This window comes from Micromys minutus (assembly GCF_963924665.1).
Source record: "Micromys minutus genome assembly, chromosome: 24".
Taxonomy (NCBI): domain Eukaryota; kingdom Metazoa; phylum Chordata; class Mammalia; order Rodentia; family Muridae; genus Micromys; species Micromys minutus.
The window spans coordinates 43,677,774-43,703,113 of record NC_137959.1 but is presented as its reverse complement, the minus strand read 5'-3'; the positions used below and the strand labels follow the sequence as shown (position 1 = coordinate 43,703,113).

Sequence of the window (25,340 nt, the reverse complement as noted above, 5' to 3'; positions counted from 1 at the left end):
CGGGGAGATGGGGGCGGCCGCCTCCTGGGCGACGACGACGACGACGAGGAGCGGCCGCCGCCGCTGCCGCGCACCGGCCGCCGCTGGGGACGGGCGCTGGCAGGGCGCCTCCCCGTGAGCGGCGGCCCCGAGGCCGCTCGCCGTCTCCGGTCGCCCCGGCCGCGGCCCCGGCTCCGGCCGCCGCGGGGCCCCTGGCGGGCGGCTCCCCCGGCCCGCGCGCGCCCGGCCCGCGCCCGCGCCCGGTTCGCGCGCGCGCGGCCTCGCCCGGCGCCCGGCCGCGGCCCTGCGCGCCCCCCGGCCGCCCGCGCGCGGCTCCCGGGCCCGGCGGCGGGCGCGGCGCGGGCGGCAGCATGGTGGAGAAGCGTTGTCCGCTGCAGAGGGACGGCGTGTACCGCTGGTTCTCCGAACTGCCATCGCCGCAGCGCGTGGAGTTTCTGTGCGGCCTGCTGGACCTGTGCATCCCGCTCGAGTTGCGCTTCCTCGGCTCGTGCCTGGAGGACCTGGCACGCAAGGACTACCATTCCCTGCGCGACTCGGAGATTAAGGCCAACAACCCAGCGGACCTGGGCAGCCTCACCAATCTGACGGACGAGGTGGTGCGCAGCAAGCTGCTGGTGTCGCTGGCGCTGCTGGGCTCGGAGCAGCGCGAGGCTGCGGGCGTGTTGTACCGCACGCTCACGCACACCGACTCCATCATCCACAACTATGGGCTACAACTCAACGAGGGCCGCACGGGTGATGAGTTCCTTCTGCTCTTCACCATGGCCTCCAACCACCCGGCTTTCAGCTTCCACCAGAAGCAGGTGCTGCGCCAGGAGCTCACGCAGATCCAGAGCAGCCTGAACGGCGGCGGTGGCAGCAGCGGCGGCAGCGGTGGTGGCGGTGGCAAGAGCGCTCCCGGACCCAGCGGTGCGCTGCCCACCTGCTCGGCCTGCCACAAGGTGAGTGCATGCGCGCGGTAGGACAGCACGGCTGAGGTCCTTTACTGGCCAACCTGGAAGAGGACCCACTAGGGTCCCGGTGGTAGGCGTCCATCCGCGCCGCCCCTTTGTGTGTTCTGTGTCACAGCCCAGGCTGGAGACACGATAAGGCCTTTGTCCTGTCAAGCCCGGCTCCTAGGTGACATAGCATTCAGCAATATGTCCACTTGCACGGGCCAGATGTGGTGCTGGAACCTGGGCTCAGGTGGGCCCTGCCCCTGCCTGTCTGGCACAGGTGTCCCCGGCGTGCGTGGCAGGGGTACCGATGTATAGGGACACGTGTATGCGTGTGAATTCATGGGGGTTGTGCACACTTGTCTGTCTGGAGAGCCTGGCCACCGACAAGGTGCTTTGCAGCCTCAGCTTGTCTGTCTGTGTAAGCTGTCACTGGTGATCCACCATCGGGGAGAATCCAAGCTCACTGATGTGGGATCTGGTCTTGGGGTGATAATGTCAGCTTGCTGGGCAGGAAGGGCAGCCTGACCGTCAGCTCAGAAATGCCAGCTTTGGCCGAAATGTTTGAGGACTGGTGAAGCACATGGTTCTTGTGGAAGCTGAAGGCTGGTTGTTTGGAGACCGTGGTGAAGAGGAGATGGAATCCATCTCCGGGGTAGCCCCTCTTAGCTGCAGCTCATAGTTGTGGATGATACAGTCAGTGTGCATTTGGACCTTTGGAGGCAGCAGCCCTGGAGCCTGGAACCCGTTTGTTATGAGAGAAAGGCTCTCCAGTGCCAGGGGGCATTGAGGTCCCATACTGTGCCCTTCGTTGTAGGAGACCACATTCGGGTCTCCTGTCCAGCTGCTCTGCAGTCTGAGTTTTTGAAGTTAAAACCCTTATTCTGTTTCCCCTGCCCAAGGTGAAACCAGGTGGGGTAGTTGGGAAATCAGACCTTGGTCAGTTTTTCTTTTAGCTCTCTTTGAAGTTTGGGTTGTGGCTTCTTCTTTTTAATGTCTTCCTCTAAGAAGCGGCTGTGGTTCCTGAATGGGTTTCTGTGGTGTCTTATCTTTTCGCTGACATTTGCCTCTGATACTGTGGTTTGGTCTTTGTTTTTTTTTTTTTCTTTTTCTTTTTTCTTTTTTTCTATACATATACACACTTTCCCACCTCACTTCCCTCTTGTGTGTTAGGCAGCTGTCAACCAGAAAGGCAGGGCCCAAGTAGAGTTCAGTTCCTCAGGCCAGCCAGCTGTCACCTGTCTGCGGGCTCCTCAGCTACAGTTAGTTTCAACCAAGCCTGGGACTTTGTCATCTCCCACCCTGTACAGTCAGACCACTGTGTGAGTGAAGCTGCGCTCATCAGGGGTCTTTGTCACTCTGTGTACAAGATGGGGACTGTTTTTTAGCAGGGCAGTGAATTCAGAATAGAAGTATCTAGAACAAATGTCTTGGGTCCTCTCCCCCAACTACACAGTACTAGGGATGGCCCCACCCCACTACAACCAGCCCTCATAATTTATATAAGATAGCCTTTGTCTCAGGCAAAAGTCTCTCCATTGAGAGAACTTAGTCCTAGTCCCGAGGGTCTGGGCACTGGTCATTAGCCTTTGTCTCCTGTGCTGTAGAAGGCTGGGCTGATGTCCTGCAGAGGTGACAGGGCAGCTGGCAGCTGCGTTCCCCAGGTGCTTCCCTGCCATGGTAGCTGTCAGTGCACTTTGAAGAGGCGTGCACTGCCTGGCTTGAATGTCTGGCTTGCCCTGAGCATTGCAGCTGTTGCAGTTTTCAGGAATCTTGCGGGCCTGACAGAGTTGGGGTTCTCTTTGGAAAGTTAGGGACATTGCTTGACTCTAGCACAGGGGCTCTTGACTTAGCAATGAAGGCTGGGTCTCGTTTGCTCAGGTCCACACAGACCCATTTCTCTTTCCTTCCCCTGCCTGTGTCACTCCCAAGTGGACTGTCTGCAAAGCTGGACTGTGGGCTCCCTTGAAGCTCAGAAACTGAAGCTTGATGGTGTCCTTTGAGGGGGAGTCCCACAGAGTGCCCGCTTAGCACTCTGCTGAACTTGGACCTCGGCGTCCTCAGAGGAAGGTGGCTCTTGCATTGCTTCCTGAGCTTTGTCACTTGGTCTTGAACTTAGGACTGACACTTCGCTCTCAGAAGTGAAGGTGTAGAGTGTGTTTGGATGTCGTTTGATTTAAATTTTTTTTTTTTTTTTAAAGATGTGTTTATTTATTTCATGTATGTGAGTACACTGTAGCTATCTTCAGACACACCAGAAGAGGGCATCAGATCCCATTACAGATGGTTGTGAGCCACCATGTGGTTGCTGGGAGTCGATCTCAGGACCTCTGGAAGAAGAGTCTGTGCTCTTAACCTCTGAGCCATCTCTCCAGCCCCTCGATTTAAATTTTTATTTTTCCTGAGTTTTCTGGAAAGCTTCATTTCCCTTTTTATTTTAAAATATAATGTTCAGAGGAACTCTGAAGTTTAAAAATGTGGTTTATTTATTTTAAAGACCAAGGTTTTGGGAATGTGGGGAGGGACTCTGTAAGGGAGACAGACAGTGTTTGGGATATAAATAAAATAAAATAAAGACCAAAGTTTTATTGTGTTGCTCACCCTGGCCTGGGAGTTGCTGTCCTCCTGCCTCAATCTTTGGAAAGCTGAGAGGATAGATATACAACAAGCCCACCCGTGGACATATTAAGTAGCATGGCTTATTTCAGAAAACCATTACTGTATCTACTGATGGGAACATGGGGGGCTTCAGGGCTTGATCTACTGAATGTATTCTGTCCCTTATGTGTGATCAGGATGCTGAGAACAATATGTGTGTTTTATTTAAATAGAAAGCCTTGGTTTTGGAAGCAGGTTAAATCAAGACATTTAACTGGGTATGAGGTACCAACTTGTAATCAACCCCAGCACTCAGGAGGCAGAAGGAAGGAGGCTCAACTTCAGGCTACCCTGACACTTAAGCTGGTGTCTGAGCTGGTGCGAGAGAGCACTCGCTCTGAATTGTGGTCAGGGTTGTTGTGCAGAAGTGTGTAGCCATTGACATTGAACTTTAGATCGTTTGGTTACTCCTTAAAGACACACCAGTGCTTGTGAGCAATGACCAAATGTCTGTCTGTGAGTTTGTTTTCTCTGATCTTGTTGTATAAATGGAATCATAAATACTTAGCCTTCTGTGCTGGGCTGCTTTCGCTCAGCATGCTTTTAAGGCTTCTCTTGTAAGAGTGCACAGCACTTTGCTCTTTTTTTATGGCTGAGTAATATTCATTCATTATGTGGTTAGACCATAGTTTATCTGCTCACCAGGGGGTGGAGGTTTGGATTGAAGCTTAGTTGAGGTTGTTCTTCATGGTGAACTCCTGAATGCCTGGCACTAACACATGCTCCTTGGCACATTATCAGTGAATGGCTATCCTGAGGGACTTCATTCTCAGGATGGGCTGTCACCTGGGGGGGTGGTGCTTAAAGGTGCAGCATAGTTGTCAGGCCCTCTGGGCTCTGTGGTTACAGTGACAGGTGGAGCTAACTGGCACTGTCCTGCTCTGTGTGGTGGAACTGTGGGTTGGATTTTTTTTTTTTCCTTTAAGGGGGTCTGAAATGGTGTGCTGCCTGTGGGGTATAGTGAGGTTCTGGTCTTGGTTTTGGTGGATGTCTGTACAGTTCCAGAGCTGTCCACTTGGGTTTGGCCATGTATGCCCTAAGGTTAGCCTTGTGTAGACTTTTAACTATCTCCACAGATTATGAATAAAGCTGCTAGTAAGCTCTTGCCTGAGATGGGCTACAGTTCCACTTGGCTGCTTGTCTCTGGTAAGCTCTTGCAAGTCATTACAGTTCAAAGGTCAGGCATTGAGGCATTTTTGTCCTGTGGGTATCATGTGAGGAGTAGATGGCTTTGCTTGGTTTCTCTTTTAACCCTGACCCCTGCACACGGTTGTCAGAAGCCCCTAGCATTCCAGAAGAGCTAGAAGAGTTTGTATCTTCATCAGTGACCCGAGGCTGAGGGTGCTGTTTTCTCTAGGGTGGCAGGATCTCCTCCGAGGTCTGTACTGAGTCTGCTGTCTGTGTTTTGTCTAGGTGGGAGTACTCCAATGCAACCCCCTCAAACTCTGTTTAAGGTATATATATATATAAGGTATAAGGCCTTCTTAGTGGTATATTCCAACAGCAAGTAGAAGCTGTGTCATGTCTTGAGTTTTAGGAGGTCCCTTTGATTCACTGGTACGGCTGTGTGGTTCTGAAGTGTCTGTTTCCCCACATATGGAGCTCTAAGGCTGTGGCTTTCACGGTAACCAGCCCACATGTCCCTTCACCATTTGAACTTCATCGGAGCTGTGTGCTGGAACATCATGCTTTAGAATCTGGAACCTATCACAGCAGGGTCTGCTGCATAGCACAGTGGCATTGCATGCACAGGTATCTAGCAAGTGACCAGGAACAAACAGTGACAAGTCTTGCTGCTTTTCTGAAGTCATTTTTACTGAAGTTCCATTCTGTATATTTGCCTTGGTCCTGTATGCTATGCTTACTTTGCCTTGGGTTGAAAGCACACTTAGGATTTGGAGTTTCAGAACATTGGCATGCAAACTGCTAGAAGTGCCACCTCTACGTGCTGTGTCTGTTGACTGGGTGGCTGCTGGCCTCTGGGAGGCTAAGGGTAGATCACAGTAAAACTTCTTAAAAAGACTTATTTTTCTGTTGTGTGTCTGAGTATTTTGCCTGTAGCACATACACACCTGGTGCCAGTGGATGACCAAAAAGACACCATGCCCATGGGCCTGGAATTACTGCCATGTGGGTGCTGGGAATTGAACCCAGATTAGCCAGTGCTCTTATTTGCTGAGCCAGTTCTCCAACCCCACATTTTTATAAATTATTTCTTGCCCTGGAGAAATAATTTCTACATTAGGGTTCCCTCTTCCTTATCAGGGTCAGATTTCAGAAAAAGCCCACAACTTCCAGGAATTGAGCTCACTAGTGAGATGGCTGAGGCTTTGACTTCAGACCTTAGCTGTACTTTCTGAGGCAGTGTTAGCAAAGCAAGAAGGAATACTGTAGAAGTATGGCCTGGCAAGGGTAACGTTACTTTGTCTCTTGAGAGGCTGGGGCAGAAGGCTTGTCATGAGTTCAAGGGTATTCTTTTTTATAAAGCAGTGACTCTGGGATTTGTTGTGGGCTGAAAGGCTTGAAGTTGTTTAAAGTGAGACCAGGATGGAAGAAAACATTCACTTGTAGTGGTTCGCCTTCTAATTGCCTATAGGCACTTGGCTAGGGTACGGAGGAGCCTAGGCTGGTCTTACACTAGCTTACCTACTTCTCCTTGGCCACACACAGAAAGGTACAGGCTTCTCTTGATGTCCTGGCCTTAACTATCTTGTTTCCTTGGGGACTTTGCCAGGTCAGGTGTCTGAACTTTACTGCTTCCTGTTTCTCTTCTTTCCCTTCAGCACCTTTGACTTCCAGTGTTTTTCTGCTTGGCCCCTAAGCATGTTGATAGATTTTCTAAACAAAGCTAGCTACTCTTCTTTGTTCCTCCTGAGCATGGCTCCACCTTCTGGTCAGGTCAGCATTTCTTCTGGACATGCTCATGGTGTCTGCTCTCACCTTCAGACACACCAGCCTGTGGTCATTCCCTTTGACATCTCATGTCTTCAGCTAAGACAGTTTTTGTTGATGGGAATTCAGTAGTTTCTTAAATTAAGAGATGTTTTAAATTGGCTTTATAATCAGACAAGTGGCCAAAATGGTACAAAAAGACCCTGAATAGAGAGTCTCCTTACCAGGGCCAGCTGCTGTTCTCATCCTTCCCTGGGGCTCAGGTCCCTTAGGTTCACATTTAAGGGGCCTGCTGAAGGCCCTCCAGCCAGCACTTCAGAGGCAGATGCTACATCGTAAAAGTGCCTTAAACGGAAAACCCCTCAAAAAACAGTTTTACCTTTCCCCAGTCACCTATCCTCCTTTATAGAGCAGTTCTTTTTAGAACTTTTAGGAAAGATTGTATGTACTTGCATGTTTCTTCCTCATATACCCATCCCTTGGACTCCTCACCTGACCCTACTATATGAGCATGACTGAATTGTTCACCTTGCTCTTGTGAATGTGGCTATTTATCTGCCTTGAGTGTCACCATGCCCATGACACATCCTGCTGAGTACTGACAGGTACTGTAGTGTGTGTGTATATATGGGGGGGGGGAATGTCTGTGCTCTTTAAGGTTGTGGCAGAGTGTGTCTACATGCTCCTGTCCCCATGCCTGCTAGTGTATTAGCAGACCTTGGTCACACTCATAGAGAGCCATCCTTCTTCAGGTGACGTTGCACATCTCCTCAGGTGACCACGGTACCAGTTTGTCACTGCTTTTCCCACCAGTTAAGGGCTCTGTGGTGTAGAGACCACTAACTTCTGAGAACGCTGATGTAGGGGAAGCTGTGTTTTGTTTTCCCATCTTTGGCTTTCCTCCATGGTTTGACTGGTTATACTGTATATGACCTTTAGTGTTGGCCTAAGTAGATCACGTGTACTGAGAAGGGCACATATGTGATGCACACATGTTAAGCATAACACTGCTCAAGTGAGGGTGCTTCCCTGTATCTTGTATTTTGTGGCCAGAACTTGTTGAGCCTCTTGTCAGTTGACTCGCCCGAGTGGGAATTGATTTGGTGTGAACATGACATGCATGCGCTGGTGTGTCTCTCAGCCGTCTGCTGGATGGCGGCCTTAACTCCCTGCGTGAAGCAGCTCTTTCATCATGCTCCCAGCACTGTTTGGATTTGCTTCCGAACTATCTGGATGGTTTTGTGGGTGTGTGGGAGGATTTTGTTGTTGTTCAATTTTTAGTTAGCTAATTTGCTTACTTTGAGATAGAATCTCACTCTATGGTCTAGGTTTTCCAGAAGCTCCTACTTTAGCCTCCTTAGCGTAGGGCTAGAGTTGTGTACCAGCAGGCTGGCTCCTGTGATGTCGTTCGCAGGATAAACTCTTAGCCTTCAGTGGAGTATAAGCCTCTGCTCTGGCCACTCCTCCCTTGTCCAGGGAATGCCATCTTTTCAGTTTTAGTTGTAAGCAACATGACTGTTGAGCAGTTCCCCACATGGTGGTTTGTGGGGCAGGGCTTAGCTGGCTGCACCTACCTTGTGTGAGGAGATTGGCTCTTTTCTTTCTTTTCTTTAGGTGTATAATTCATGGTATTTTCAGCTTTGATTTTGCCATTCTCAGTCATAACTGTGTGCCCCTTCTCTGCCCCCTGAATCCAGGGCTGGAGTCCAAGTGGGCATCCCTAGTTAGCCAGCCTATGGCAAGGCAAGCTGCTCACGCCTGCGCCACCCAGATACCCAGGCCTTCTAGGTATTCTTGTCACTGCTAAGCATTCTAGCCTGGTGTAATATCCTCAGGTCCATTCCTGCTTCTCTCTTCCCCACTCCCTCTCATCTCCTCTTGCTCCCAGCAATGCTTATGGTGACAGATACATGGAACAATGTCTGTGCATAAGGCACAGATGGTACCTGGGGCATGTGCTGTGCATATACGCCAAAGGGCACGTGTGTAGCACATTTCTTCATATGCTGGTGTCATTATTGTTCATCTTAAACAGGAAACATCTTCCCAGCTTCTTGCTTTTTTTTTTTAAGTCACCAGAAAGTTAACTAACTCTCCTTAGAAATCACAGCAGTACTCGTGACTTGTGACCTTGCCCTGGGTCTGTTTTCTAATAGCAGGTATTGTGATGGTGCCTGCATTTGGTCTTGGAAAGGTGCTTTTGTTTCCCCTACCTGGCCTACAGTTGTCAGTATGCCATGGTGTGCCTGTCTCTGCATGCCATCTTCTCTTGCAGTTCCTGCTGTTTCCTCACTTCCCCTTACCTTGCGGCTGTGCAGGTGTGGCTGCCTCATTGCTGCTGCATGGCTCACACACACTCACCTTTTTTGTTTTGTCCTTAGATTTGTCTGCCTGGTAAGATCATAGGTGTCTTTTTGTTTCTGTTGAAAGACACTGGAGACAAAGGTAGTTGGTGGAGCACAGAGGTAGTGATCGCCCAGCGTCCCTGCACTGCCAGCTCCAGACACATCTATTCCAGCCTGTGGGTAGACGCAGGGGCTGGTGCTGTGGCCGGTTCCAGGTATGCTCTGTGGCACTCATGGACTGTGGGCTATTGCCAGGGAATTTCATGCTCTGTGTCCTACATAGTGGTCTTTGACTTGGTCTTCCCCCAATGCTGGCTGTGCATCTCTGGGGAGAAAGCACTGTGGTGTGGCATTTGGCCTTGTGTTGCCTGCACTGTTGACACATAGAACCCACAGGGTCCTGAGAAAGTTCACCCATGGCGTAGGCCCTGGGAGGCATGGGAACACCTTAGCAAACTGTTTTCCTGTGGCTCCCTAGTGGCTTAACTCAGTTTTGCAGAGTAGCTTTTGCTCCTGTGAAGGCTTATGAGCTGTGCTCCTTTTGTGTTCACATGGCTCAAGTGTGTTGTGGTTGTTGACAATGGCAGGAAAGGGAGCAGGCCTGTGGCTTGAGTGGCCAGCCTGCTTCTCTCAGTCTAACTGGTGACACTAGGTCACCATCAGAAGGGAGAGTCATGGAATCATTTTCTGGTTGTTTGTAATTAGTATGTCCTCAGGCCTGTATTGACTCATATGAGCCTCATTAAAGCATGTGTAGGTGGGAAGTCCTAGATGTGCCGAGTACATCACAGGAGGTTCTGCAGGTTGCAGTCAAGATTTAGTGTATAAAGCAGAGGCCCAGCACTGCACCCATTACTCTGAACATGTGGGAATGATGCCTGACAACCTCGTGGTGCTGAATTTGGTAAAGTTGAAGAGACATTTGAGGTGTCAAGTGGCAGCTATGGGAAGGTTGATGTGATATGCCCATGCATTGCCTGTGCCAGGCTTTTTGAGATGGGGCAGAGACTTCTGTGCAGGGTGCTGAAGGTCAGCAGGTGTAGCACATGAGGAGGACGATCCTGTTAGTATGGGGGTGGGGAGGGGGTTCCTGGACTGAAAAAAGAGCAGGAAGCACGGGACCCATCAGGTGGACAGATGTGAGATAGAGAGCAAAGGTCTAAGGAAGGCGGATGATGGTAGCTCACACCTTCCATGTGCTCAGCACTGTCTCCAGTGCAGCCCAGGGGCATGCTGAATTGTCACCACAGAAAGTTGGTTGATCTATGTTCTATGTTCTATGTTTTGGCACCAAGAAAATAGGTAAGTCTTAACAGTTTGCAATGGTGACATCAGCTAGTGGCTATTTTTATTATGTGTAAACAAAATGAGGTGTTTGTTTTAGTTCATTGTTAGAAATGAAAGGGAATCCCCAGGGAATGAGATGTGAAGATGGTGTTGGTCTGGAGGCTGTAGAGGCTGCAGGGCTGTTCAGTGGGGTGGGGATACCCATAGGGCTCTACCGGGGGTCTATAGTCCTCTCCCAGGGCTGCGCTGGGGCCTTCAAGCCTAGTGCTGCTCAGTCCTACACACCAGTACTTTGCAGTGACTCATTTAAACACAAAACTTACACTGGACATAAAGCATGGTCTTCTCTGCACTGTTTGGACTGTGTGAGCTGTGTGAGCAACCATAGTGCAAGGGAGACAGCCAATCTCTCTTCCATTCCTACCTTCATCCCTTGACTTCCTCAAGTCTTTCTGCTTGTCGTCTTTGTTCTATCTGCTACTTTTCTACCCCTGGTTGGCTTTGTGTATTCTCAAGGCTTCCTTTAACACTCATAGGCTTCCGTTTTCTCTGTCTTCCTTCCCACTGTGTGGTTTCATGATGAGGGGACACACACACACACACACACACACACACACACACACACAACAGAGGCCCTAAGTCCCATAGTACAGTGTAGTAGTCTGCTTCAGCGAGAGGAGTTTTTGTTCTATTTTAAAATCGAAATGATGATAGAGGCTGGGCTAAAGCTCGGTGGCAGAATACTTGCCTAGTGAGCACAAGGCCCTTACCATATAGTTCAGCATACCAGTAAATACTCAGTGTTGAGGGAGGGAGGGAGAGGAGAGCAGAGCAGAGGAGAGGAGGCAGGAAGTGGCCGTATGTACCAGTAATCACAACACTTAGAAGTCTGAAGCAGGAAGGCCCCAAGTTCAAGTCTAGCTTGGGCTCTAGAACAGAACCATCGGAATGAGTGATTGAGTGCACAGTCCTTTACATTTGCTCACATTCTTACCATTTTGTGCATTTTCTTCCCTTAGAAGCCCCAGCTTGGTGCCACATCCTTTCAGCATGTGCTAGCACACAGCTTTGCTTTTGCTTGTCCCATCAGAGGATATTGTAATGGAGTTCAGCACTCTAGGTTGATAGCTTTTTCCCTCTTCTGGCTTTGAAAAGCAGAACACTGTCTGACTGTTCTGTACTTCCTTTGTTACCCTCTGGCTAGACTCAGGATTTTCTTGTGTTCATGGCTTTGCTGTGCCCGTGTGCTCTCTTGAACTTGCCTTCTGGGTGTTCTCTGGACATTTGGAGCTATGAATCTATGCTTTTTGCTGAATTTGGGGTTCAGTAAACATTCCAGCCACATGTCTTGTTTCCGGTGAGGCTGCAGTCACAGGCATGTTGCTAGTGTATGTGGCTCATGTGTGTTGAGTTGAGGTATGTTGGAGACCAGTATCTTTTGAGCTGCTGAGAGCTTTGGTTTTTAGAGCCCTTCAGCACCTTTTTGGGTGGTTGGCGGTCCCCCAGGGCTTTGCTGGTCCTACCCAGGCACTTGCTCTGATGTCAGGACATTGATCAGGCTGGTTACACCAGGGGCTTACTTTGACATCAGAACACGGAGCAGGAACCAGCCCCATACCTGGGCTTCTCAGAACTCTTTCTGAAGTATGGCACAATGGCTGGGTAGGGTTTGGGTGTCTCTCTTAGAGTATGTGTGTGTGTGTGGGTTGTCTCTGTGCAGCTGCACTGGAATTCTACCAATAGACTAAACCCTGAATCAGCTCATGGGTTCTCTCTGGCCTTCCCTGATGAGCACAGAACACAGCTCTCAGGATAAGATCCTACCCCTCATCCTGTGATAGCCTCACTAGTCTGCTGCTTTCGGCAATGTCCAGCTTGTCAGTGTTTGGGCTGGCTGCTGATAGTAGTTTTGATGCTGTGGAGCCCATGTCTAGGGCTACACAGCAGTCCCTTTAGCATTCTGTCTGTTGTCGAGGCTCTATCTTAGGCAGCCAAGTCATTAGTGGATTTACTGTGATTTGGTCAGTTTCTCCTACAGAACTCCAAGGTGAAAACATGATTCTGAGCCAGGCTTGGTCACAGACACCTGGGAACCTGATGTGGGAACATTGCTTGAGGCCAAGATTTTGGTGACTTGAGACAGCCTGGACAAGGTAGTAAGACCCTTCCTCATTTGTTAAAGAAACATGTTCCTAACCAGAATATTGTGTGTGTGGTTTGTCTTTAATGTCAGCAGTCCTTGAGATAAACACCCACAACTAGTTTCTCTCTCCTGTTCCTTGGTTGTGGGGTCGGGTCCTGACTCCCACTTGTAGGTGTGGAGCAGAGGATAGTGTGTGCTGCCTGAGTTTAGGTGTCCTGGGTTTCTGCCTGTCAGGTTTTCTTGGGGAGGAGGGCTGAGATATGGTTTGCTGCTTTACTTTAGATAGCAGACACTGTATTGGAGTGAGCTTCTTGTACCAGGGTTCATCAGTTAAGAACACTGATTGTTCTTCCAGCGAACCCGGATCTGGGTTTGATTTTCAGCACCTACAGGTAGCTCACAAAGTGTCTGTAATTCCAATTACAGGGGATCTCACACCCTCTTTTGGCCTCTGGAGGTCCTGTACACATGTGATACACAGGCATATACATAGACGGAACATTTGTAAATACAATAAAAATAATAAACCACTAAGCATGGTCATGCACACCTTTAATTCTAGCACTTAGGAAGCAAAGACAGGTAGATCTGTGTGAGTTCAAGGCTTGGACTGGTCTACATAGAAGGCTGCAGGCCAGCCAAGGCTACATAAAGAGACCCTGCTTCAAACAACAACCAACAAATTTATGGGCTGGAGAGGTGACTCAGGAGTTAGGAATACATACTGTCCTTCCAGAGGATCTGAATTCGATTGGAAGTGCCCACATCAAGCAGTTCACCAACCATGTGTGACTCCTCTGACCTCTGCAGACACCTGCACTCCTGTGTGCACACCCATACGCAGAATTTTTAAATGGTAAACTTGACCTCTGAGCATTCTCTCACCTTCATGGTCATGATCACACCTTACTGCTAATAGTGGATCTTTCTCTTTGGCAACTGTGGAACCTCCCCACCTCCACTACCCTAGCCAGGCAGCCCCTTACCACCCACCCATCATAGAGGAGACACTGAAGCTAGAGTCTGAGTCTGAGTCTGAGATGTATTGCACAGACTCCCTTCTGCCTTTTCACATCTTCTGATGTGGCTGTATAGTAGCTGACAGACTGCGTTACAAGCCCCGTTCTGGGCTGCTCCTGAGAGCCAGCTCCTGAGAGCCAGCAGCTCAGTCTTGAGGTTCATACAATCTGTTAGAGAGGCCACCAGGGCCTTCCAGCTGAACGCACAACCAGTGTATGCTATAGGGTTCCCAAGGGCAAGAGTGCAGGCCATGGCTCTCGACTATAGGAGGCCGATGGGGTCACCACCCTGTTCATCTCTGTCTCTAGTGCCTGGACCCATTGTGGAAAGCTGGGATGGAGTGCTGGGCAGTAATGTTGCCACAGAAGCAATGAGGCAGTAGCCAGCCCCAGTCAGGAGAATGGGGAGGCTTGGACCTGCCTCAAATTGTGACAGGTACAATGAGAAGAAGCAGTTTATTACTTTGAGAAGCATTGTGTGTGCACTAAACTCAGCCCTCAGTCACATACATCTGTGGAGACACGTTCAGCACCGTAAACCAGCGCATGGTCACCAGGAGGAGCCTGCTTACACAGTTCCAGCCTCTGTGGTGCTGTAGGGTTCCTCCAGCAAGTCTGGGGTTTTTTTTGCTGACTGTGTTGAGTAGTTAGCTACCCATGTAAGGTGTGGGGCCAGTTTATGATGGGGTGTCTGTGTGTCCTACCTAGCAGACTTACTGACTGTGGAAGAAGCCTGCTCTGCTGGCCACTTAGGAAACCCTCCTAGTACCTCTGCCATAACCAAGCAGTCTTCTTTCTTCCATCTGTCTCTTAGTCTCCATTTTCTCTATCTATCTAGTAAGAAACGTTGAAAAGAATGTTTTGTGTGGAAAGTGGTTTTTGGTTAGCATTGGCTTTCATTTGGCCTAAGTCAGCAAATAGCTTTCACTATTAAACTATTTTCTTGTTCTGGTTTAGAGACACATAATGACTATTTTAGTAAAGTGCTTACAAATCAGTTTTCTTTCTTTTTTTTTTTTTTAATTTACATTGACTTGAAAGCATATAGCAGATGTTGCTCTTTCCTGCTAGCCCTGGCTGTGCTTGAGTAGACTGTGCTTGGGTTGTAGTGCCAGCTCCTGTTGCCTTGGCTGTACACACTGTCATGCCTAACGGCCTATCCCCAGGACTTGGTAGCTCTGCCTGCCAGTTATGCCTATGGTTTTCTGACCACTATCTCATCCTCTCCACTTGATCACCTTGAAGTTGTCAAACGGCATCTGGGGTCTTGATCGGGTGTCTACCCCTTCCCCCCAGTCTTGGGCAGCACCTGGGGACCTAGCTTGTAGGGGATGTGCATCTGTATTCAGACTGTATCTTTAGCTTCGTTTCTGTAACGTCTGTTCTTTGAAGAAAAGTTGGAAAATGGAAAACTAGAAAATAAAGTCAGACATGGTGGTGTGTGCCTGTAACTTCAGTTCTCAGGAGGCTGAGGCTGGAGGATCACTGCAAGTTTGAGGCCCTTGTGGGTCATAAAGTAAGATACTGTCCCAAAAACTTAACTAGTCTTTGGCCTCGTCACACATTTGCAGCTGTTCTGATGCCACTGTTACTGAGGGGTTTGTTGGGCTCTACCCTGTGGCTGGGGGGCGCTCATGCCCAGTTTCATTCCAGCTGCTACAGGAGCAGCTGGAAGGGAGGGCTCACTTCCTGCTTCCTGTGTTTCTTCCTGCCTGTGGGCTGGGTCCTGTCACCCTGTCATATCTGGAGAACTACAAGAAGCAGTAGAGAGGTGGGGCTGTCTACCCAACATCCTGTGACCAGACCACCTTTGCCAGCTCTTCCTGTCTTCTGTGGTCATGACTGGCCTTCCCTGGGATCATGGTTCAATTACAGTTACCTTTTCTGTAGGCATCTTGATGTCTCCATGGTGACAGCTGAGACCACATTTATAGGCTCTGCTTGATGTAGTCCACCTTGTAACACTAAAGTCTATTTAAACCTTGCTAAACAAGTGGTAGTCACCCATATAAATGCCTTGAACTCCTTTTGAGGTTTTTTTGTTTTGTTTTTGGTCTCTTTTTGGTGCCTCTCTGCTTGTAGACAAACTTTCCTCTTTTCTACCTGTGAACATTCTGTATACTTTCTGTTTAACGGACTCCTGGTCTGCAATTGGATGGCTGTGGTTTGTGTCACTTGTGAATTTGATGAGTGTTGATGTCATTGGTTTTCACCTGTGAAGGTGAGTATGTTTTCCTGCAAACAATTTCTTGGCCATGTCACTGGTTGGTGACAGCTTAAGACTCTGTTGAGTCCTCCAGGTAGCTTTAGTCAGTCAGAAGGTGCAAAAGTGTCATGATGTCTCTGCCTTGCCTCCTGGCTGTCTAGTAGTGACACCAGTTGACACTTGGCAGTTGAGGCTAACTGCTGCCGGTCTTGAAATATGATTGTTTTATTGAAGTTCATGTAAAGAAACGACTTCTTAAATGTCATTGCTAGTTTTAGAAGAGGCCATGGCCTGTCTTGGTAGACTTATGGGGTCTGTTTGAAGGAGACCCTGGATTCTAACACAGGATGTGGGCATTGGTAGCTGTTAGAAGTTCTTCCCAGGAGGGCAGGGGAGCTCTGTAGGACCCCTGCCTTACGACCTTTCTATGTGGTCATATGTTTTCACTGTGCTGCCCATGGCAGCCACCCTGTGTGCCAGTGTTAGCAGTAAGTGTCCAGCTCCTGTCTTCCAACTTGGTAAGCTCAGTAACTGCATTTTTAATACCACTAAAGCCCCTGGAATTACCTGCTATTAGTTTTCATGTTGCAACGAAAGAGACTGAAACAGAACAAGATGAAATCTCAGCAGTCTCATCAGTGAGCCATGTTCTCTGCCCAGTCTCTTGTCTTCTTGTCTTCCCTTCCCTCTCTCCCTCCTGTTTATTTTGAGACAGGGTCTTGTTATGTAGCCCAGGCTGACCTAGAAGTTGTGACTTTCCTGCCTCAGCTCCCATGAGTGCTAGGATCACAGATGTGTGTCCCCATGCCCACTGGTCCCTCCACGTTGGTGGCTGCCATGTATCACTTTTCCTTCCCAACTGGGCATTTGGCCAGTTGGGAGCTGTGCTTGACTTTTATTTGTAATGTGGGGACAACTTAATCTGTTAACGTGGGCTGATGGTGGTACCCACTCCAGCAGCTCACTACCATTTCCTGTTGGAGCAGTGGTGCTAGGCTATGGGAAGCCCAGGCTTCCTCTAGTCGGCTTGTCTGTGGCAGTCTGTATTTGGGGAACTCTACTTCCAGAAATCTGATTATATATGAGCATGTCCTCTTTGAAGGTGGAATTGGTGTTTAAAAATTAAATTTCTAAAGATAGTGTTCCTGATCTATGAATATTAAAAGTGAATCTACATGCAGCTTTAAAGAAACCTATGTGAAGTTTTTCATGGTTCATACAATCTGAGGAAAACCTTTTCAAAATGGTCCTTATCTGAGGGGCAATTATTAGCTATCATGATGGGACCAACATTGGTTATGAAGCCACATGACCCCCATGACTTACCTGGAAGGGATACAAACAAGTCTTGATTGGTCTGATTGTCCACATGCCCTGGGTTTCTGTTCATGTCCCTTCTTATGGAGCAGCCTTTGGTCTGACCCAGGAGTAATCCTTTATTTTGAAATGTCCCAGTAGTAGGAATGCAGAATCTCAGAATCTACCTGAGTCAGAATACACATGTACTATGTGTTAGGAAAAAGATAAAGAGAGTAGATATGTTCTGTGGAGGTGTGGTGAGGTATGTGGGTAAGGGGATGACTCTGGCGGACCCATGAAGAGGCAGATCCATGTTGAGGCATCTCTTCCCCCTGACGGACCAGCTTCAGGACGATATAGTATAGAATACAGTTTATTCAGGGCATGGGGAAGGGAGTTCCAAGAGTAGTAGGGGCAGAGAAGAGAAGAGAAAAGAGGAGTAGAGAAGTAGAGGCCGTGGAGAGGGGGGGGGGAAGGGAATGGGGAGAGGAGGGACAAAGGGGTAAGGGCAAGAGAAGAGAGTAAGAGCAAGAGAGTGAGGAGGGGGCAAGCAGCCCCTTTTATAGTGCCAGGTAACTGTAGGGTAGGGTTTACAGAATCCTAACACCATGGTCTGGAAACTCTTGTTTTGTTTTACATGGTCCTGGGTATCAAGTCTAGGCTTTGAATGTTCCAGGTGAAACTCTGAGTGAATTAGGGACACACTGCCTCTTTTCACTTTTTGAGACAGGCTATCTGTCACCAAGTCACCCAGTCTGGCCTTGAACTTAGTCTCTAGCTTGAACCATCCATCCTCTGTAGTCTCCTGACTCTCTGAGGTTACATGCCTGTACCCCTAGGTGAAACCTAAAGGTCTTTACATACTAGGGGTGTGCTGCTTGGGACAGGCACCTAAACTGCACTCCAGCAAGGCACTTAGGAACAGGCAGTAGCACTGGTGCTCAGATGAGTTTTTTGGGGCCCTTAGGAGGAGTATGTTCTAGTCTTGGAACAGATGTGAGCATCAGATCTGCCTATAGCCATGGCCTGTTGGCACCCATGCAGAGTGGCTGAGATCCTTGTGATGCCAGCCAGGCAAGATGGGAGTGTAGATCATCATCTGGAAATCAGTGCTGTTGGGGCCGTGGGAACTTGGGCTGTAGCTGAATGGAAGGTCTTGTATGAGCAGGAGATCCCTAAATGATCAGAATGGTTCATAGAGATGAGACACTGAAGGAGCAGAGTCAAGGTCCTTTAGAAGAGACTGCATGTCCACTGGGCTGGGGTGAGGAGTAGGTAAATGGGATGGGGTGTCTGCCTGGGTCTTTGAGCTATGCCACAGGCCCTGTTGGGTTTGGCTGTGATGATGCAAGGATAGTTAGCCGGACAGCAGAACCTCTGACCTTTCCATGAAAGTTGAGTAAAGTGCTTTGCTTACTCAAAGAGAGCATTTGAACTCAGGATGAGCTGGGGAAGGGTATCTTGGCTTAGTCTACAGGCCTCGCACAGTATGGGAGGGGGACATATGCACATGGGACCATTGGAACTCTACTGAAATGAGTCAGAGAGCATCTGAGTCGAACTGCGGGTCATGTGGACAAATTAACCAAAAATAGCCTAAAACAGCATTTCTGGGAATTGCAGTTGAAGACAGGATCCAGTGTAAACAGAAGAGCAGGAGGTGAGAGAAGACCAGCCAGCCAGACGGGCAGACAGACATACAAGCACATTTGGCCCAGTCATCACTTTGAAAGCATCTTTTCCTGCCTGTGTTTCATGAAGCAGCTCGCAGCCTTACCCTGACCTAGACAAGGCTGGTCACTGGCCTGAGGACAGCAGCCCTCAGCTCTGGACTGACTCTACATGGACTCAGGAAGTGCTTCCTGTTGTTACTAGAGACTCCAGGGGGCATGCTGATGTTTTGTGAAGTGGTCCTTATCTCAGTACCTGGCATCACACAAGATGAACCCCTGCAGGACTGGCCCAGGTTTATAGGGCAACCCTGGTGAGCCCTGTTGTCAGCACACCCCTACTCTGCCTTCATCTGTAGTCTTGGGGTTTTGCTAGTGGCTCTTTGTGATGGGGGATGCTGGTCTCCTGTGACTGGTGAGGACACTCCTGGCCTCCTCTTGGAACCAGGATGTGAAGTCAGGAACTGTAGGAGTCAAGCAATCAGGACAAGCTGCTGGTGGCTGATGGCTGGTAGCCATGTACTGAAAGGTTGTAGCTGAGCTGCTCACTAAGTGGTACCCAAATCTTGTCTTCTGATAGGGTGTGCCTTGTGTACACACTTTGGGTTGGTTAGTAGAGAAGGCATTCTTATTCTCAGTGTTCAGCTGCCGAAAGATGAAACTGATCTGAAGGTGGCTGGCTGGCTGTGTTGTCCAGGCTGGCTTGGAATTAGAGCACTTCTATTCTGACTTCCAGGTACCAGGGATCATGGGCACATGTAAGATAATAGCTTTACAAATGTAAACATGTTCTGTTGTCTTATGATTTTATTAGTATTGTGTGTGCACATGGTTTGGGTACGTTGTCATCCTGACACCATACATGTGGGAGACAGAAGACAGCCCTGGGGAGTAGGTCTTCCTACCTTCTTAGTTTTCAGGGATTGAATTTAGACTTGTAAATTAAATGTCTTTATTCATTGAGCCATTTTGTCCAGCCCTCTTCATTGACTTCTTTTCCCCCTTGCCTGCCTCCCCTCCCTCCCTCCTTCCTTCGATCCTGAAACAGAATTTCATCTAGCCCACATTAGCTCTGAACTTGCTATATAACCAAGGGGAACACTGAACTTTTGATCTCTTTGTCTCTACCTCTGGGGTGCTAGGATTGCAGGTTTGCTCCATCCAGCTTCCGTCTTATGGAGTGTTGGGGATCAAAGTTAGGAAGTCATGTATGCTAGGCAAGCACTCTGCCAACACTTCAAGACCCAATTTAAATTTCTTGATAACTTCTTGGTAAAGTTTGCCACAGTGAATTGTCTTTGTTAAAGTGAATGAATGACTAGGATTTGTTTTCTTGAGTTTAATAGAGACTGTCTGGTGGCACATTGCGTATAGGCATCTGTTGTGCTTAGGAACACTGGGATGCAGAGTAAGCCTTTTGTGGTGGTAGTGTTGTTAGGACAGGGTCTCTCTATATAATCCTGGCTGGCCTGGAACTCACAATGTAGGTCAGACTGGCCTCTCTGACTTACAGAGATCCACCAGCCTCTGCTTTCCAAGTACTAAGATTAAGGGCATACCTCCATGCCTGGTCAAGAGTAAGCCTTCTTGACCCCAGTTTGACCAGGTTTCTACTGAGTAGTTGTGACACAGGGCAGCAGCCTGTGCCTTCTTTATTTCATGTCCTCTATCCACCTCAGCCACAGGCCTCTGGGCCTGCCATCTGCCAACACCAGGCAGGTAACAATGGGAAGCCATGGGCAAAGGGCTAGGATTGCAGGAGCAGCTTATCCCAACTGTTCACTGCTCAGGTTCAAGGCTCTGGATCAAGAGCTGCTAGCTCCTTAACTTCATGGCCCCATGGTACACACAGCAGCCATGCTCACGAAACCTACAAGTCTTTTGCCAAGATTTAAAACGTTGAGCCTTTTTCTAAATTAGAATATTTGAGATCTTAAGACTATGAAAGCATTGCTATTTTTAAATTTTACATCTAATCTATTTGTGCTGTAAAATTTTCCAATACTGATGGGGGGGGGGTTGAGGATACTGCAGTCCATTTCCTTCCCAAGGGCCAGTCAGCTGACCAGGGCTGTGGGCCCAGTTCCTTGTGTACACATGAGAATCTTCTCCTTAAACCCCAAAAAGATTGGATGCTGTGTCACAGTGCAGCTGTGGTGTCCCATGGTGTATACACAGGGTTCCTGTCTGGACAATGAAGTTTTCTGTATCAGTTCTCTTGTCCTGCAAAGCTTTGGTGTGAATCTGCGTGTGGGATAGAACCTTTGGGGGGAGGGTGCTGAGCACATCTGCTCACCCCAGACCAGGGACCCAAGACAGTCCAAGTACAGATACCACCAAGTCCAACTTGAGTTTTATCGGGTTACTTATAGGAACATAAATGACTCAAAGACAGTTCCCTCACCAAGGCCCACCCTATCATGGGTGACAGCCCAGAAAGTTGGGGTGCACTGCATGGCCTACAGGCAACTCAAAAGGTTGGATAGTGTTCTTTCCAAGTGACTCAGTTGGTCTAAACCTCTTCCAGGCAGCTTGGTCTTGGAGTCTTTGCGACTTGGTCTCTTGACAGTCATCTTCCCTGCTCCGCTTCACTGCCATATTTACTTCTCTGGGAGTATTTGCTGCTTGGCTTTCTTCCATCTGAAAGGACTTTAAGTTTTTATTGTTTACTCTAGCAGGGAGGGCGGAGCCTAGTGAATCTGGTCAGTTTCAGGGTCTTCCTGAAGCTATCTTGAGTTGTTTACCTTCCTGCTCAAAGAGCTTCCTCTCAGGATGGAATGTTTCAGTCTAGGAAGAAGATATTACAGAACAGTTCCTAGAAGTAGAATTTTAGGATTCTCTTTGAGCTGTTCAAATTGTACCTGGCCAGATGTGTTGTTCTCTGCTTTTCTGTGGCTTTCAGAGCTCTGTGGAATTTTTCACAGGAAAATACTTAATTTAAAGCTGTAAAAACAAGGTTTTGCCTTAGATGAAAACATTCAATGCATGCCACCATGGCTAGGACTGCCATCCTGGGTGGTTGCTGACTGCCTAGACAGAAGCCCAGGATCACTGATGGGTTCGGGGAGAGGAGTGGATCACGGTGCTCCTCTTCCTCAGGAAGTATGCTGCTGTGTTGGTAGTGAGGCTTGAAGCCATGTTTGTGTGTGTGACTCTCAACAAGAGACAGTTGTGCAGCAAAAAGTAAGAAGATGATATTCTGTCTCCTCAGATGGCTCCCAGAACTGAGACCCCCGTCAGCAACATCAGCAACAGTCTGGAGAACGCATTGCATACGTCTGCACATTCCACGGAGGAGGCCCTGCCCAAGAGGCCTTTGGGAAAACATAGCAAAGGTGGGTGAGTTATGCTGGACAGTAGTGGGAGATACCAGGTAGAGGGAGAAGGTGTGGACTGTTAAGACAGTATCTTCAGGTGTGCTCAGCCAGGCTGTTCTGATTTTCCCAAGGAATGTGTGATCACACTTCAGCAATATGAACTTTAAACACTTATGCTTATTAAGGGAGAAAAGAAAAGGTTTAAATATTTTCTTTTAATATTTACACAGAACAAGGCCTAAAATCTAAAGCAGCTGAGCCATAGAACATTTCTTTCCCAACCAAATGGGCTCCAAAGTCTTACTACATGCTGATGTGGTGACAGGTACTCCTGCCCTTACTCACCCATTGCCTGCCACCAGCCTCAGTGAAGTCCCACACTGCCCATACCCTGAATAAGTAACCTTTATTACCTCTAATAAAAAACGCAATTAGAGTGTGGGTAGCTCAGTGTGGCTCTGCAGCTGATGGAGCCTCTCACCACAGGTCCGGGTCCTTCTGACTTCATGCCCAGATTGGCTCAGGAAGTACCTGGGCACTCACAGAGGTGACTGGGTATAATTTAAACAGGATGAGGGTATTGGTGAGACCAAACCTTAGCAGAGTTAGGCAGGGAGACCTGTCCTGACTGGTCATACACTTTGAGGCTCCTGGGAGACTGCCCGTGCTGACTCCTCACAGATGTGTCTGTGCCTTCTGTAGGTCGAGTGGGTCCTTCTGCCCGCTCTGTGCTTGTCTCCTGGGCACTAGCTCCTGTCTCACAGCTCTGTCCTGTGCTGGGCTTGAAAGGCCTGGGCTCCCTGTGTGTGCTGCTCTCTGCTCTGCTAGGTTGCAGCCCAGGGCAGTCTGCTTTCTTGCTGCTGTGTCACACATGCGTCTTGAGACCATGGTACAGTGGAGAGCAGTGGGTGACAGATCCTGTGAAGTCTGTTTTCCACCCGGCACTGGCTGCAGGCTCACAGTATACATAGTGCGGGTTGTTCCCAGGAGACCATATTCCTCTGTTAACCATTTGTCCCACCAGGTCTTCTTAGCAATGCTAACTCAGAGTGGAGGTTGCATCTGCTGTACCCTCCAGACCATGCAGGGCATGTGCCACACACAGGGCTTTTTCTTGAGACATAACCAAGGGGTTGTAGGTTATGATTTCTCTCTTCTCTCTCCCTTTTTAAGGTTTATATCTTCTTTCATGGATATGGGTGTTTTGCCAGCATTCATGCCTGTGTGATGTATCTGTAGTGCTTGTGGAGACTAGCAGAGGGCATTGACACCCTGGGACTGGAGTATAGACCCCTTTACATGGGGGTGCTGGCAACTAGACCCAAGTCTTCTAGAAGAGCAGCCTGTGTACTAACCACTGAGAAAACTCTCCAGCCTCTGGGTATAATTTAAAAACATGGCTTTACCTACTTTTCCCTGACTACATGCTTAAACGCCTGGGAGGATGGAGCCTGAGCAGATGTGGCTCTGGCTGTGGTGGAGCACACTGCAGGCTGTCCTGTAAGACCATGCTGCTCACTCTTAGCTGACCTAGCATCAGCCATCATCAACCAACACCAGGAGTTTTTTCTGTTCAGCGTAAGTAGGCAAGCTAGCTCAGTTTTCATTCCTTTCTCACGGTCCATTCTTGTGTGCTGGGCAATTTTCTCTGTTGTCTTAGAAGTCTTAGGGCAGTATGATGGAACTCACTGAATGGTCAGGCATTGGCAGCACTCGTAAAGCATCTTGTGCTCCCACTCTTTCACAGTGCTCTCAGTATGGAACCAAACCCTTATTCTCTGCAGGAACACACCCACTTTGCAGATGAGACTTAAGTCACAGACACGAGCTGTGTCTGAGAGCCTGCTGAGATGAGGAGAGGGAAGGGGTAATGCCAGCAGTGCAGTCTCTCTCCTGATGCTTTCTCTTACCTTTTTGTGTAGGAGCAGAGGTATTGGTTTGGTGTGGGAAATTCACAGACCTGGAGAGTGGTTGCCTTCCCTCCATACTCCCTCCTCCTTCCCCCATCCCTCCCTCCCTGATGTGGTTGGGGACCATTGTACCTAGAGAGCTCATCTCAGATCCCAGTCCCTGTGCCGCTTATTTAAGCACCAAGGGACTAGGGGCCTACCCAAGTGCAGGTGGAAGAGGAGACACCACTGGTAATACTCACTGCGGGCGGTAGGGGCTGGGGTTCTGTGCCTGTGCACCCAGAGCTGGAGTAGCATCTGTTTCTGACAAGAGTGAAGGTAGGCTGCTTCGGTTGCCTTGATTAAATGCAGATCTGAAACATCTCAGAACTCAGGTTCTTTGTACTCTTAAAAATGATAGACTTGTTCACATGTATCAAGTCTGTAGTAACTGTATACCTTCAGACAAAGTGGAGGGTCCCAGCCTGGGCAGTGTTTGGTTCTTATATTATTTGTTATATAATGTTACCATAGTGAAGAGCAGCTAAAAGACTGAACCAACTGAAAGAGTCTTGGGCTTTTAATAGAAAATGAAACTCCAAGTAAAAGCATGAATTTTAGCAAGCTAACTACTGAAACATAGCAGTGTGTTCTCCTGAGTTTGCTCTGGGACCACAGTGTGGAACAGATAAGAAGCCTTAGCTCCAGATTCTCCTGGTTCTGTGTTTGGCCTCACCTGAGGACAGAGAGCATAGTTCAGAGCTTTGGCAGTGAGTGCCCTGCCTGGACCAGTTTTATGTTACTGTTCTGGCTTTTAATTTGTTGTTGTGGTTGTTGTTGTGCAGTGCTAGAGATCAAACCCTGGGCCTTGCACGTTGTGTCTTAGGTCAGTGCTGTCCCATTTCTAGGTAGGCTATTCACAGCCTTTCTCAGCAATTCTCATTTGAACCACAGGACACACAACAGCATTTGAGTGACTTCTTCCTCAGTTTTCTTAAAGAAAATGAAGCTGGGATTTGGGATTAAGAGACATTCCCCTCAGGGTTTCTATAGGAGGTAGGTGAGGCTGGGTAGTGTGCACCTTTCACTTTTCAGGCTCTACCTGAGCTAACATCCCACACTTTATATAAAATGTATGAATCTGGGTTAGAAAGATGGTTCAGTGGCCTGGAGTCCAAGGCTGCTCTTTAGGAAGACCCCAGTTTGAATCCAGATGATGGCTCAAAACCATCCCAATTCCAATTGCAGGGAGTACTATGTTCTCCTATGACCTTTATGGTCACCAGGAATACATGTGGTACACATATATAAATGCAGGCAAAATATTTATACACATAAAATTAAGTAAAATTTGAAAAACATAAATCTAAGAGTCTTGGCCAGTGTGTGCACACACCAGCTCTGGAGATTGAGCTTCAGGACTCAAGTCCGAGATGTTGATTGGTGGCAGTGTCACCACTTCTGGCAGTGGCAGGAGCTGTGAGTGAAGGTACTCGGAATGGCTGTGGTTCCCACGTGCCCTGTGCAGAGCTGCCACGTGTACCTCACCTGCAAATGCTGTGGACTTTGTCTGACCTTAAGGTTTTTGCATCAATTTTGAGAAGGGGAAACGATAGTCTTTGAATGATGTGTTTATCCCCCGGCTGCCCTTTTCTTCCTGAAAGCTTCTGCTCGCAGTTT

At 48.6% G+C, this 25,340-nt stretch overlaps 1 protein-coding gene across 2 annotated transcripts in view; it reads left to right on the top strand.

Moving 5' to 3' along the window:
* Positions 1 to 350: 350 nt before the first annotated feature.
* The window catches only part of ZCCHC14 (zinc finger CCHC-type containing 14), a gene marked incomplete at its 5' end in the record, with an annotated part of 49,279 nt that continues 24,289 nt past the window's right edge, over positions 351 to 25,340 (top strand). For both annotated transcript variants that reach the window (XM_080936975.1, XM_080936974.1), the window contains 2 exons: positions 351 to 941; positions 21,666 to 21,789. In XM_080936975.1, coding sequence (XP_080793101.1) covers positions 351 to 941; positions 21,666 to 21,789 — 715 coding nt within the window. The remainder of the gene's footprint in view (positions 942 to 21,665; positions 21,790 to 25,340) is intronic.